This window comes from Calliphora vicina, chromosome 2 (assembly GCF_958450345.1).
Source record: "Calliphora vicina chromosome 2, idCalVici1.1, whole genome shotgun sequence".
Lineage (NCBI taxonomy): Eukaryota > Metazoa > Arthropoda > Insecta > Diptera > Calliphoridae > Calliphora > Calliphora vicina.
This window is the reverse complement of record NC_088781.1, coordinates 48,880,958-48,897,045: the sequence shown is the minus strand read 5'-3', so window position 1 is coordinate 48,897,045 and position 16,088 is coordinate 48,880,958. Positions and strand designations below refer to the sequence as shown.

At 29.1% G+C, this 16,088-nt stretch overlaps 1 protein-coding gene across 5 annotated transcripts in view; it reads left to right on the top strand.

The window, feature by feature from the left end:
* Positions 1-13,274, top strand: part of CadN (Cadherin-N) — a 305,582-nt gene extending 292,308 nt beyond the window's left edge. For all 5 annotated transcript variants that reach the window (XM_065501307.1, XM_065501306.1, XM_065501305.1 and 2 more), the window contains exons 19-21: positions 6,504-6,716; positions 6,907-7,077; positions 12,691-13,274. In XM_065501307.1, coding sequence (XP_065357379.1) covers positions 6,504-6,716; positions 6,907-7,077; positions 12,691-12,809 — 503 coding nt within the window. In that variant the 3' untranslated portion in view covers positions 12,810-13,274. The remainder of the gene's footprint in view (positions 1-6,503; positions 6,717-6,906; positions 7,078-12,690) is intronic.
* Positions 13,275-16,088: the final 2,814 nt, after the last annotated feature.

Sequence of the window (16,088 nt, the reverse complement as noted above, 5' to 3'; positions counted from 1 at the left end):
AGTGTATAGAAAGAGCAGCAAAAAACACGATTTAATCTTGTTAGGCTATGGAACGAGCCACGATTGAAGAATAAATTTGGCTATAGAACGAGCCACGATTTGAAGTATAAATTTGGCTATAGAACGAGCCACGATTGAAGCATAACTTTGGCTATAGAACGAGCCACGATTGAAGCATAACTTTGGCTAGAGAACGAGCAACGATTGAAGCAAAGCTTTGGCTATAGAACGAGCCACGATTGAAGCATAAATTTGGCTATAGAACGAGCCACGATTGAAGCATAAATTTGGCTATACAACGAACCACGATTGAAGCATAAATTTGGCTATAGAACGATCCACGATTTGAAGTATAAATTTGGCTATAGAACGAGCCACGATTGAAGCATAACTTTGGCTATAGAACGAGCCACGATTGAAGCATAAATTTGGCTAGAGAACGAGCAACGATTGAAGCAAAGCTTTGGCTATAGAACGAGCCACGATTGAAGCATAAATTTGGCTATAGAACGAGCCACGATTGAAGCATAAATGTGGCTATGGAACGAGCCACGATTGAAGCATAAATTTGGCTATAGAACGAGCCACGATTGAAGCATAAATTTGGCTATAGAACGAGCCACGATTGAAGCATAACTTTGGCTATAGAACGAGCCACGATTGAAGCATAAATTTGTCTAGAGAACGAGCCACGATTGAAGCAAAGCTTTGGCTATAGAACGAGCCACGATTGAAGCATAACTTTGGCTATAGAATGAGCCACGATTGAAGCATAAATTTGGCTATGGAACGAGCCACGATTGAAGCATAAATTTGGCTATAGAACGTGTCACGATTGAAACATAAATTTGGCTATAGAACGAGCCACGATTGAAGCATAACTTTGGGTATAGAACGAGCCACGATTGAAGCATTACTTTGGCTATAGAACGAGCCACGATTGAAGAAGATCTATAACCAAAGTACTTTGGAAATTTTTTGCAGTAATTACTTTCATATTTTTAGATTATAATTTACATTTTTGTAAATTTTTAAACAAAAAACCACATAAGTATTATTAAAAGAAACTTTAGTACTTCAAACAATGTTTTCATTGCGGTCCAAATTTTAAATCTTTTTCACAAATAAGAGAAGTCCTATACTTCAGCAGTGAAAACTGATATCTGCGTCTATGATACTATAGTCATTTGTCCATTATTATTAAAGAATTTCTAGCTTCATAAAATTAACAGTTAGTGTCTTTTTCACAAAATTTCTTTGCTGATACTTTAATCAAAAGTGTCTTTTTATATATCCAAAAAACAAAATGTTTTCAAGCCTGTTTTTTTTGCTCAACAGTGAAATGATGCAGACAAGTTTAAAACTTGTTTAAAAAATAATTTGCTGACAAAAACAATATAAATTAAATTAGTATTTAATTGTTTTATTGCAAAATTTAAACATGGATAAACATGAAATGTTGTAGACACATATCACAAAACGTTGAAAAGCTTACAGAAACAAGATAATGAATATTTAATTTTCATATATAAATAAACACAAATTAAAAAGTTTCAAATATAGACAGTATAAAATAATAAACAAGAGTATACTTTACAGGGTTAGTGAACTTTTAAATAATTCATAGCATACTTTAAAGCGTAGGCAAGCTAAAAGTATGATATCATTTATTTTCTAAAAAGCAAAACTGTAAAGAGAAGAAAACAGGTCTTTTAAAGGGATTAAATATTTAAAGTTCACTTTTACTTTTAGCTTTAACTTTAAATAGATTTGGGAAATTAAGTGTTATTTATTTTAAAATAAAGCCTTAACATAGGCAACAAATTTATTGTTGTAGATTTTAAGTTAAGCTATGTTCGGATTTCGTAAGAATTTCTTTCAGAGCTTAATAAATACTTTACTTGGCTTTTTACATAGATAGTTTGGTTTAAACTTATTTGAATAATTTTGTTTGGCTTCAACAACTAAGCCATCCATATAGAAATTCTTAGAATTAAACATTTCAAAGTGCTTAAATTGTAGTTAAAATTACTTCAAAGACATTATTGTCTTATAATAAAGATTCATATTACCAAGAACATGTTTAAATCTTTAAAAAATTATGTTTATGTAGATTTTTGTTTGGCAAAAAGTATGCCTTACTTTTTAAATTTCTACCATACTCTGTTAGTAGACTACAAAAGAAAAAATATTGCTAAAAATTTTCCTAAGCTATGCCTAAATACTCAAACTAGTTTTGCATAGACTACATAGTTTTTCTGTTGAAAAGTATGAAAAATACATGAATAATGAACTGATATAATTTTTTTTTTAGAAATTTAGGGCTGGTTGTGTTGTAAAATTACTAGAGTATGTATATGTTGCCTATGATTTGTTAACTTTTTTTCGAGATGCATTTCAATGAACTCCTAAAAGTATGTTGTACAATTTGGTATTTCTAGTCTGTGTGTACTTTCTCTTTTTTGCTAGAAATTTAACATGTTAAAGTATGCAACTAAACTTGTAGTTTTTTTTTCAAATACGTATCGTAAAGCAGTAAATAATGTAGTATATGATTTCTTAAACATTGCTATGTACTCCTAAATGTAGGCAGTGGTAGTTGACAGTTTCACATTAATTTCTACTCTGGTTTCTTAAAGTTGCCTTAGATTTACATATTTAGAGTACAAGCTTGCACAGGAAAAATTGTATACTAGAATATGTCAGGCTCTGCCATGCTGTTCATTGTTCATTGATATGCTAACTCAAATATTTGCCAGGCAATGTCATTATATGAAATTGTTGATCTGAGCTACTAAACAGCTTTAGTTTGTTGAATGTTGTTACATTTTTGTATATAAACATATTGCACCTAAAAGTACTTCCTTGTTAAAGATACTTTGTTACTATTTTGAAATAAATTTTCATTGTAACTTTTCTTTATTTTGTAAAGTTAATGCAGCAAAAATTGGTTTATGAATAGTACTTTTTTGTAAAAAGCACTTTGGTACATTTGTTACAAAGTTACTTTTGGTACATTTTTTAATGTTGCCCTTTGAATATATGTAGTTCTCTGCGAGTTGTTAACTTTTCCCTAATCAATTTGCCACGTAAAAAACATAAAATAGATATGTTATATATCAGTGGATAGGGGATTTTATATATTAAATACATATTTGGCCATCGAAAATATGTTACTATATTTTGATATCGACTATGCAATTTGAGAATTTTTGCCCTAAATTTGAATTTTACATAAAAAATAGCCTTTTTTACGATGGACCTGGTCCCCTCGGTATTAGAAATTTGAATTTTTTTTTTTCATTTAAAATATTTTCCGTAAAGTTAGCTTTTCAGAAGATATAAATTCCTTCCTACATCTTCTTAGAAACTTTTTAGATAACTTAAAAAGAAGAAAAGTACTATTTTTCAAAAAAACTATCGAAAAACCGCCTTTTTAAATTTTTTAAATTTAAATGCATATAACTTTGAAGTCGGTTATGATTTTCAAAAAATTATTTTTCTGTTTAACATACACATTTGTTGTTAGTCCGATAAAATGATGAAAGTCGGGAAATATATGGACCCGCTATTATCAATAAACAGGAGTAGGGTGGTTAAAAATGTTGAAAATTTAATTTAAAAAAGCGAAAATCTACTAAGCTATAAGAGATAATTGATACCTACTACTAAAATTTTTATAATGCTCGATGAGGAGATTCTTTATATGCAATTTTTTGGAAATCGGAAATTGGATCGTTTTAAATATGTAACATACCCGAGGTATCCTGCTTTAAGGACCCCTGGCCTCGCATCTGGTGTGCCTATGAAGTCCAAACTCAAAACTTAAACTCCACATTACTTCCTTTTTTGCGCTCGTCAAATTTCATTGAAATTGGGCTTATTGTCTAGAAGTTACAGATTTATTTCCCTCTATTTTTATACCCTACACCAGTGTTGCCAGGAGCTGGCAAAAAAAGAAGCTATATTGACCTCAAAAAAAGGCCAGTAAATCTAAATTAAAAATTTAGATTTACATTTATTTTTAAATAAAAAATTATAAAATATGTTAAAAAAATTTATCGGCATTACTTAAAGGAAGTACTAAAAAGTTAAATACTGATTAACCATATCAGAAAATGGACATTGTTAGTTCTATATTTGTCCCTTTATATTTTAAAATATTCTGCCTTAATCTTCGTAATTTCATTAGCAGTTTAATTTTTCACTATAAATGTGACATAATATATTTTTTTGGTTTTACTATTTCAAGTGTATTATCAACGTATAAAAAATCGATTTTGAGAAGAGTTTTGATATGGTAATCTTTGTTGCAATTAATTGAAATTAATTTAATTTGCCATATTATATTCAATTGGATACGATAATGAATCAAATACCTTGAAAGAGAATTTGCTAGATATTTTAGCTTTCAGATATAAAATACTCTATTTCATTTGGAAGCACTTGATATTGGTAATTGTTATTTGTTCTTTTAATACTGCACAATTCTTGAGTAAGTTGAAAAGATAAATGAAAAACAGTAATAAATTAAAATGAAAATGGCTTACAAATATAAATTCAGCCTTTTTATTTACTCTTTAGTCTCGAAATTTTTCCGCCTTTTTTAATTTCAAAAAAGGCTAAAAAAAGGCTAGAAAAAAGCCACGAAGCTAAAACCAAAATTTCGAGGCTAAAGTGTAAATAAAAAGGCTAAATCTAGCCTCAAAAAGGCTAAACTGGCAACACTGCCCTACACCACCATAGTGGGGAAGGTATTATGCGTTTGTGCAGATGTTTGTAACGCCCAAAAATATTAGTCTAACACCCACCTTAAAGTATACCGATCGACTTAGAATCACTTTCTGAGTCGATTAAGCGATGTCCGTCCGTCCGTCTGGTTGGCTGGCTGGCTGTCCATGTAAACCTTGTGCGCAAAGTACAGGTCGCAATTTTGAAGATATTTCGATGAAATTTGATACATATTATTTTTTCGGCTCAAGGACCAAGCCTATTGAAACTGGCTGAAATCGGTCCATTATTTCACCTAGCCCCCATACAAATGTCCTCCCGAAATTGGACTTTATCAGTCATAAATGTTTAATTTATATATGTATCTCCACAAATTCCGCTCCAAATAAGTTTTATATACACAAAATTCATGTCACCAAATTTTGTTACGATCGGTTCATAATTAGTCATAGCTCCCATATAGACCCGCTTCCGAAAATCACTTTAACGTACATAAATCGCTTAAAAATGTTGGTATATACACAAAATTCAACATAGTTAACTTTTATATAGACACAAATCACACGACCTAATTTCATGGTGATCGGTGCATAATTGGTCATAGCCGCCATATAAGGCCCACTTCCGAAAATCACTCAAAAATATAAATTATTGAAATTTTAAAAGAAAACTGTTTTTGCTCTTTTACTTAGTGTAGAGTATTATATGGTCGGGCTTGACCGACCATACTTTCTTACTTGTTTTTATCTATATCTGGATTACTAAGTCATTACTGTAGACAATATGGATATCTAATGATAGATATTTCAAAGTCCATTGCAACGATGTACATATATATTTAAGTAAGTTGGACCTGCAATGGGTCAAAATCGATAAAAATATTTTTTGATCCGATTTTTTTATTCATCAAAAAAATATTTTTGTCATTAATTTTTTTTCCAAAATTTTAAAAAAAAAAAAATTGGAAAAAACTTTTAAAAAAAAAATTAAAAAACAATTCGAAAAAAAAAATTTTGAAAAAAAATTTTTAACAAAAATTTTGAAAAAAAATTAATTTTGTTTAAAAAAAATATTTTTAAGTATGTATAATTTGGGTATATAAGATTTGGCACAGCCGAATATAGCTTTCTTACATGTTTTATTATCTTTTTGTATCTATTACAAACTAAATGCAGCTTGAAATGATTATTTTTATGAAAAGTATTTTCGACTTGTAATTCTGATAAAACTAACGAATAGATAGCGTCTGTAGACTCTTCGCCTATATTTTTCCGTATGTTTTTTATAACAAAAAACCTTGCCTGCTTTAAGCTGTAGTTGTTTTTAATTTTCCCCAAAACATTGCCTGCTTTAAAGGATATATATTTTTGTATAAATATAACCCAAGCTATTTTTTTGTATATTAATTTTATTATAACACTTGCATGTTAATTTAATCATATTAAGTACACAAATAACAATAACAAAAAAAATAAAAAAAAACATTATAATAAATAAAAAGTTGTATATAAATTTTTAACCATAACAATTTTTCCCTGGCAGATAATAAAGCGCAAGTAGTTTTCTCTTTCAGGGATATATTTATACGTTTTTTCGTAATACAAAATTTAATATATATAATAGTTTAGTAAAGCAGATAACTTTATTTTTCTACAAAATTTACATAATAATATTAATTCATATATTTTGTTATATTTTTTCCTTTTTTTTACATTTTTTCGTAAATTATATTTTGTTTTCTACACGTACGTTATGAAATGAAATTCATACAGTTTTGGTGCTGGTGTTTGTTGTGTATAATCGTCGTCGTGAGGCGCATATTAAATATCCTGGACCAGATGATGATGTACGCGAAAATATCATTAACTATGACGATGAGGGTGGCGGTGAGGATGATATGACTGCGTTTGATATAACACCACTGCAGATACCCATTGGTGGTCCCATGCCACCCGAATTGGCCACCATGAAAATGCCAATAATGTGTAAGTATCAAAGTATTAAAAATTCATAGTTTTTGTTTTTCCCTCCGCAAATACACACACACAAAATTAAGGTCAATAAGTTGTGTTAATAAGTTTGTTGGTTAAACAAACTTTTATTTTAAAATTAGTTTATATACGAAATTATATTAAATTTATGTTATATTTTTGTTATATTTTTTCATATTCTTAGATCCTGTCATGACTTTAATGCCTGGCCAAGAGCCCAATGTGGGCATGTTTATTGAGGAGCATAAAAAACGTGCCGATGGTGATCCCAATGCCCCGCCTTTTGATGATTTACGCAATTATGCTTATGAGGGTGGCGGCAGTACAGCCGGTTCTTTAAGTTCATTAGCTTCGGGTATGTTTGGTTTTACAATTTTTAATTAATCATATTCTCTTTAGTTTTAGTTTTTATTATGCTTCCAACATTTAAATAAATTTTTTATAAAAAGAAAACAAATTGCACTCAATATTCGTAATGTTTAGATCCATAATTAGTTTGTCAATTTAGTGGTAATTAAATACATATAGTTTATATCCCCAGAATAGTTATTCATACAACATGCGCCTAAAGTTTTTAATAATAATATAATCATTAGTAATAATTTATACATTTGATTCTTAATAGTGAAAAATTAAAATGAAACTATTTCTAAAACATTTTAGAAGAGGTCTTAGCTATTTGTATTATTTGCAAACTGGGGTTGCTAGATATCAAAAGTGAAATGGAAATGCAGTAGAAGAAGAAAAATAACGATTGCAACAGCCTAATTTTTGTCACCTCAACTAAAATTTTTTAGATACAACATGCTAAATTGTATTCTCCTTAACCCGACCTAACCTCTGAAATCTACAAACACAAGAGATTTGCGCAACTAAATTGAGAAAGGGACCTAAGGAAAACTGATTTCAAAAATCATATAGCACAGTTTCCTCTGAAGAGAGTCAACTCAAAATTTAAAAATTTTCAGTAGAAGTTTTTTTTAAAGTTGAAGACAAATACAACTGAAATCTTTAATTCACCTTCATACTATGTTTTATTTAGGTTAGAATATTGTTACGTTTTAACCTTTTCAAAACGTTTGGTTTATTTCCTTTAAATAAACCGGATACTTTTGATTGCAAATCAAAGCCGTTTAGTAGTTTGAAAATGGTAACAACTCTTTATTTATTCAAATGTACAACAACAGAATTAAATAGTCACTCAATGTTTTTTTTTATACACGTTTGTAAATTCTCAGAAATACAGACACAATTTATAATGTACACGAATTTACTTGAAAAACACAACATACTTTAAGGCACTCAGTTGATGTTTATTCGAAAAGCGTCTCTGATAAACTCACTCACGACTGCAACCTCTGCCACCATTTATAACACTGCATAACCATCTAGAAAGCTCTATTTCTACAATGTTCTTTAACTGAATATTCGAATTCGAATACAGCGTTGCCAACTTACTATCAATGGTCAACTGAAAGCTTTTATTTAATAATGCCCACAGATATGTTACAGTTTGCTATTACAGCACTGTTATTTGAAAGCATTATGCTACTTTTAAATCAGCCCTTAAAATCGTTATATTTGAATTCAAGTACAATTTCGTAACAATATGTATGCACTGAAATGTTAAAATAAAAAGGATCACAAAAATCATTAAAACAAATAATTCTGAATTTGGTTAAATTATAATCGTAAATATGAATACTCGAACCAAGCAAGCATTCACATTCAAAATATTTTCTCATTTGCGAAAGAGACATTCTAAATTCCACCCTCCTAGAAAATAAGAATGTTGTTAATGACATGAATGCAACATCCTCTACCGTCAGTGCTCGAACCGAACTTATATCAGAACTGGTTAGCTCCTATAATTCCGAATATATTTTGTTAAGATTTCATTTGGTGTACCTATATAACAGAGATCTAATTCGTAAAGCATTCTGAATTTTGCATAATTCTAGTGCTAACTACTGGTTAAAGCCCAATGACAGTCCAAAAACCTATTGCTTGTAAACAAACCTTCCTCCGATATCTCTCCAATAGATTACTTCTGGTGTGTAAAATAACTACTTTTTAAAGTGCAGTACAAAATAAACATTTAAAGTGACTACAATCTAGATTCCTTAGAAGCACTTAAGTGACAATTGTCTTGACGTTGGTTTACCTGGGATGTATAAAGTAAGCAATTGTCTTCTCCCTGCACTACAAAGAGCACATACGTGTCGAATGATCAAGTGGTAACACATTAGTGACAGTTACTGTCTATAAGGGATACATTGACTACTTGCACATGCTTTTAAGCATCGAATATCTATGATTCAGGAAACGAGAATTAACCCTTCCAGGGTCAAAAATAATTTAGGCGAGCTAAAAGTATGAACATTTATATTTATACTAATTTGAATACGCTGAATCTGGGAAAAATAAAGTTTTTGTATTTGGTTGCTCCCAAGTCTGTCTGTCTGTCTTTTATTTAAAACAAAAAAATTAAAACTAACTGTATTTTATTATACCAAAAAGCGCATAGAAACAGAGTATGTTATAATGTCGAATATATTCGACAAAACCACTGAAAGGGTTAATGTAATTAAAGATCTTATATTTTCCCCTCAATAATTCTTTTAGAAGAGTCACTTTTCTAACGGTACTCTTAACCGTAGTCAGATTGAAACGGTTTGCCTTGCTGAGAAACCCAGCGATATTGCGAGTTGAAAATGGCCTGTGTATCACTTTTATATCACAATGGTTTTGATGGACCCAAGTGAGCTATACGAAGATGGGCACAACCTAAATTAACATGCCCTAACATTTCGATAATTTTGGAAATGTTCTATTCTTCGTACTCAATGTTTTGAGCAGTTCATTTCCTAAATTATTTTGCTGATTTAAGTGCCAAAAAATGTTGTCACTTAAATCGATATATAAAAAGCCGGGTTTTGAAAGTTTTAGAGTTTGTCATTCCGTTTGTAATTTCTACATTTCTCATTTGCGTCCCACAAAGTATATATATTCTGGATCGTTATAGATAGCGAAATCGATATAGCCATGTCCGTCTGTATGTTGAAATCAACTTTCCGTAGCCCCCACATAACTTACATACATCAATACATGGGAATTCTTCAGGATCGGTTGCTATTTAAAATTTACTAAATCGGCCCACAAATGGCTGAGATATAAGGAAAAAAACCGGGACAACCTCGGTCATTAATATAGATAATATGGATATCTAGTGATAGATATTTCAAAGTCCATTGCAACGATGTATATAAGGCTATAGTAAGTTTGACCTACAATGAGTCAAAATCGGGAAAAATATTTTATAACCCGAATTTTTTTTCCATCAAAAAAATTTTTTGTCATATATTGATTGGTATTTCCTCCGATTAGTCAACCAGGATAGAAAAAAATTTTGATAATCATCGTGTTTTACTGAAGATATTTCGATATAATTTGGTACATATAATTTCTTCGGCCCAAGGACGAAGCCTATTGAAACTGGATGAAATCGATCCATTATTTCACCTAGCCGAAATCGGACTTTTCGGTCATAAATGTTTAATTTATGTAGGTATCTACACAAGTTTCACTCCAAATAAGTTTTATATATACCGAATTCATGTCACCAAATTTTATTATGATCGGTCATAGCTCCCATATAAGACCCGATTCCGTAAATTACTTTAACGTGCATAAATCTCTTAAAAATGTTGGTATACACACAAAATTCAACATAAATAACTTTCATATAGACATAAACTACGATCTAATTTCATGGTGATCGGTCAATAATTGGCCATAGCTCCCATATAAGGCCCACTTCTAAAATCACCCACTAATTTTAATTATTGAATTTTAAAAGAAAAATGTTACTTAGTGTAGGGTATTATATGGTCGGGCTTGACCGGCAATACCTTCTTACTTGTTTGTTAAGGAAATTTTAAGATATTTATGGGAAAACGCATGGTGCTAATAATAAAAAAAACATATGGAAAAATCGTATGTTCGCAACCCGTACGTGCGCGACCAGCTAATAAAGCCAATTAAACAAAAACCAATAGAGATATTTTATTGTGTAAATACCGAATAGAAACCTACAGTAATACACTTTTAAAATAAATTAATCGCTTTTAAATATTCCGTTCCATTTCGCAGTTTTTTATATTCACTACTGTCAGCTAAAGTTGACTTGACTTCTATTTTGCGTACGTTCGTTACCACATGTTTATAACTATCATTATGAAAACTTAAAGTCCATTTAATCCATCTTTTGCACTAAACATAAAGCTTCAAAAATCCTACCGAATCGCCAAAAAAATGGTAGGAAATGTTTTGTTTTCTATATTTTTTGGACATGAAATGCGTACGAACGTACGTTCGTGACCCAGGGAAATGCCCATATTCTTTTTCCAATTTGCCAATTGTCTAAAATTTTAATATTCAGTGATATTCTTTGAATTATTACAAATAAATTATAATAAAAATGAACTTAAGCCTAATTAAAATTTGCTTCAAATTATATTAAAAAAAAATTTGAAAAAAACTTTTTCAAAAAAAAATTCAAAAACAATTAAAAAACAATTTCATTTTATTGAAGGCTATATAAGATTCGGCACAGCCGAATATAGCTCACTTACTTGTTTGTATATATCTGGATAACTAATTAATATTAAAACTTGGACCTATAGTGGGCCAAAATCAAAAAAAATATTTTTTAATCCAAATTTGGTTTACACCAACAATATTTTTTTTGTCATATATTTTTTTTCACTAATAAATTAAAAAAAAAAAAATGTTTAAAAATTAAAAATAAAAAAAATAAATTTTGAAAAAAAAATTAAAAAATATTTAGAATTTTTATTTCAAATATTTTGTGAAGAGTATATTAGATTCGGCACAGCTTTCTTACTTGTTTTTGCTCATTTTAAACTGAATGTTGAATATAATTGAATGGCTTGGTGCTGTAACTCGATAAGCCTCAAATTAAAAAACAAAAACTGATAAAAACGACTTCAAACTTTTTCTCATCGAATTTGATTTCCAATCGATGGGATCGCTTTTAAAACATGTTTTATTTAGATGAATAACTCATCGATTGCAAAAATTAGTAACTATTAGTCATTGTTTTATTTAAGAAACTTAAATTGCACTAATCCTTCGAACATATTTAAAAAATAAAATCATAAAAAATTGTATATAAAATAAGCTTTAGTTTGTAAGTGCAATTCAATAAATCATTGAGCTAGCGGAAAAAGTACACAGTAATGGCTTAACCCCATATTCGTAATCAATTTTTTAATTTATCAAAATTTTATAAAATAAATTTAAAATGAAAATTTTTGTTTCGTAAACTGTTGATATATTTAAAAATTTATTATGAATATGGGGGGTTAGTCTTTTGTCTAGTTTTTTTTCTTAGAGTAAATAGTTGTAGCAATTTGTAAATATATTTGAAAAATTTTGTTTACAATTAAATATTTGTTTGTTTAAAATTACAGGCCTACGCCTAAGACTACACTCTAATACAGCCGAATATTGGGTGTAATCAAACAATTTAAAGTACATACATAATTAAGTGGAGCATACATACATATTTTTTTAATTTTGTGAAGTAAATTTTTTGAATTTTCTTAAATATTGTTTATGCATATTTAAAGGATTCACAGTTCACTTTTAGTTAAACAAAAAATGTAGCATATTTTTAGGAGTTTAATGACTAACTTTAAAAAATTGCTTTTAAAAAGCTGTTTTTATAAATTTTAGCATAAATTGTTAGTTGATTACTATAAATTGCTAAAATTACTAAATTGATGAAAAAATAAAATATTTCGGTATTTTCACACCCAAAAGTATGCTACATTTTTTGAGAAATGTTAAATGTTATAAAGGAACTGTGAATATTGTTGTTATTATAAATAATTTTTACTAAAATATATTAATTTTTGTTTTTTTATTTTTTTTTTCAAAACAGGTACTGATGACGAATGTCAGGAATATGATTATTTAGGAGCCTGGGGACCCAGATTCGATAAACTAGCCAACATGTATGGACCCGAAGCCAACAATCATACTACCGATTTAGAATTGTAAGTGAGTACAGAGAGAGAAAACAAAATACACACTTAGAGACAAATGCAAAAAAAGCGAGAATGAAAGACACCAGCAAAAACTAAATGAAATTGAATTAATCCCACAAATAAAAACGCAAAGGCAAAATGACGAAAGAAAAGAAACAATTAAAAATTCAAATTCTAAAACACAAAAAGAAAATTCGATTAGAGAATCCTCCACACACAGTTTAAAACCAAACGAAACGAACAAAAAATACTCTAAAGAAGAAACCAAAAAAAAAAAGAATCTCCACAACAAGACATACAAACAAAAATCTAAAATTAAAACAAAAAAAAAAAACAACAATTTAAGATTGCTAAGCAAGCTTTAAGATGAATAGGAAAAAAATATAACTAGGAAACGGAAATAAGGAAAAGGAAATTCGAAACCGAACATGAATAGAAAATAATTTCAAAATTAAAACCTTAAACAAAAAAAAAAAAACATCACTACCAAAGATCTAAGTCGTTTTCAGACTAAAAGGAAAGTAAAATATAAAGAAAAACAAATTATTAACAAAAAAAAAACTACATTTCAACCAAACAAAATCCAATTACATTTGTATAATACAACCACATGCATACATACTCGTTCGTTTATCCATCAACACATTCAAACATACTCTCACACCTACATAAATATATAAATACATACACAAACAAAAAAATCATCATACCTACATACTACATACAAATAAACATTCACTCATTTAAATTAAAATTTAATTTTCAAAATGGAAATGAAGACGAAAAAACAAACTTAAAGATGAAGTTAAAAAATAAAAACGAAAACTATGTTTAGAATTTAATGGATAAATATTAAAAAAAAACCAAAGTCTATACTTTATAAGTAAAAAATAAAAATAAAAAAACCAACCATGATAATTATAATTAATTTAGTTTTATGCAGCAAAAAATAAAAAAAAAAACAAACAAAAAATAGTAATAAAATTTTGTACATTTCTTTTAGCTATAATTTCTTTTAATTTTTAAGATTTTTTTTTAATAATAAATTATTTATACAAACATTTTACTTATAAGTTGTACAATTATTATTTGTAATTATTTTTTTATTTGTTTTTATACCACAAAAAAAAACACTTACTCATTCGTATATAAAGATGAACAAAATAACAACGATTTTAAATGAACAACAAACAATCTTTGGTTTCTTTATTTTTTTGAGATTATTCAATTTACTTCAAAAATAAACAAAATACACAGGAATTGAGTTTTAGACAACAAAAACAAATTACACAATATTTTCAAATGAATATTTTTACAAAATATTTAAAACAGCTGTAGAATACAATACAATATTACATACAATCACACAATTACTCATTCACTAACATAACCACACAAATAGAGATTAAGGCTGGGTTGTATTTTTACGACAGAATTGCTTTAGGACGAAGAGAAATATTTCAATATTTCAGGATCGTTACTCATACCCACCAGGGCCGAACATGCTTGGTTATTTTCGAACTATCAACAAATAAACAAAAATCAATTACTGGTCAGATTAAAACAGGATATGTATTTCAAGTTGCATGTTGTCTTTATGCCGACCACTGTTTTACATTTGAGTCAAAAACGACTGCATTTTATCTTTGCTAAGTTGAATGTTATGTATTGGCATAACGCACTTGAAATTCAAATGGCATTCGGTAATGTATACTCATGTCAAAGCCCCCAGGATGGCGAACATGATCGGTTTTTTATTTGTAAACAACACAAATGTCAACTAAGTTTATAAAAATTATCATATAAGAAACAAAATTACAATAAGTAGCGGGTTAGATTACAACAGAAAAATAAAGTGCAAAACATTTTATCATAATTCATGTTCTATGGACTACGGACTATGCAGATCACTACACTAGAACAAACTATTTACGTTAAACATCATGTGCATTTGGTAATAATCAAATTTAACGCCACGAACCACGACATGAATTGATCAAAACATTGATCAACGTGCATACGTTTAAAAACTTGTTTAGAACATTGATCGACAGAGAGAGAGAAATCACGCTGCGCTTATAAGTATTTATATGTTTGCACTTAAGAAAAATTCGTCTTTCCAGATAATCACCAAAGAATCTATTCAACTCCTTCTTATCTATGGCTCTCAAAATATGATTGTAAGGCAACTTTGGGTTTAATCCACAACGAAGTTAATAGTCTTGATTTTATTAAAAATTTAACAAATCATAATTTGAAATAAGTTAAAAACGAGTTCTTTTCTTTTTAAATTATTATTATTCTCAAACTTAATTATTAACTTATTGAGGATTAAGAAATCTATTTTATACTCTTGCAATTACATTCGTATCCAATAAAAAAAAGTTATTGAACAACAGTCACATATCTACGCGAGGACGTTTAATGATTGTTTCTTCAAATTTAATGTGAGATTTCCATTTTTTTTAGGTAAAAAGGCTAATTCGGTACGATTTGAATTGATTCGGGGTCATGTGTAAGTATCGGTCGAATTTATTAAATATTCATAGAACCTATCGACGTAAAACTTATTTTCTAAACGCTTAACTGTTGCTGTCTTCTTGATATAGACTTAAGAACACCAATATAGTAAAATCTTTAAACCCATCGACACCAACCATTATTGGAATCAAAGCAATTATGTTGAAACGATAATATCGTCCTAATGTTTACTACGGTACACAAATTTCTACCAATAGTTGGTCTATAGTCCAACGATTCCAAATTGCTGCACGATCTCATCAAAGTGCATTTCATACTTCTCAGCAGACTTGGATGACAATCTTAGTTGCTTCGATAGATGCTGATCTGATCAATTTTCAATCAAAATTGTTATGAAGTCTTTTAATTCCAGGTGGTTTTCAAAAGTTGCTGTCCACATTACAGCCATGTTTTTAACTTAATAGCCTTCATGTACTAATGTAGGCCACGTTTTCTATGTAATCTCTATATAAGTTTGCTTCTAGATCTCTTCAACAAAATTTCATTTCATTCTTAAGATTTGTTTTTCAATTGTTGGTAGAAGCAGAAAATACCAAAGAGGTCGAAATTAATAAATTTTGGAACAATTGGCTTCTTTGTCTACAGAGATGATGCAATCTGTAACATTTCAAAGCAATCGGAAATAGACCAATCCATAGATGAATCCATGATGTGTTCAATGAAAAAAAAAACAGATACAAATTTTTTTGGAGATGTAATTCCTACTTCGGATGAGGAGAGTTCAGCTACGTGCATACTTCGAATTCACGCG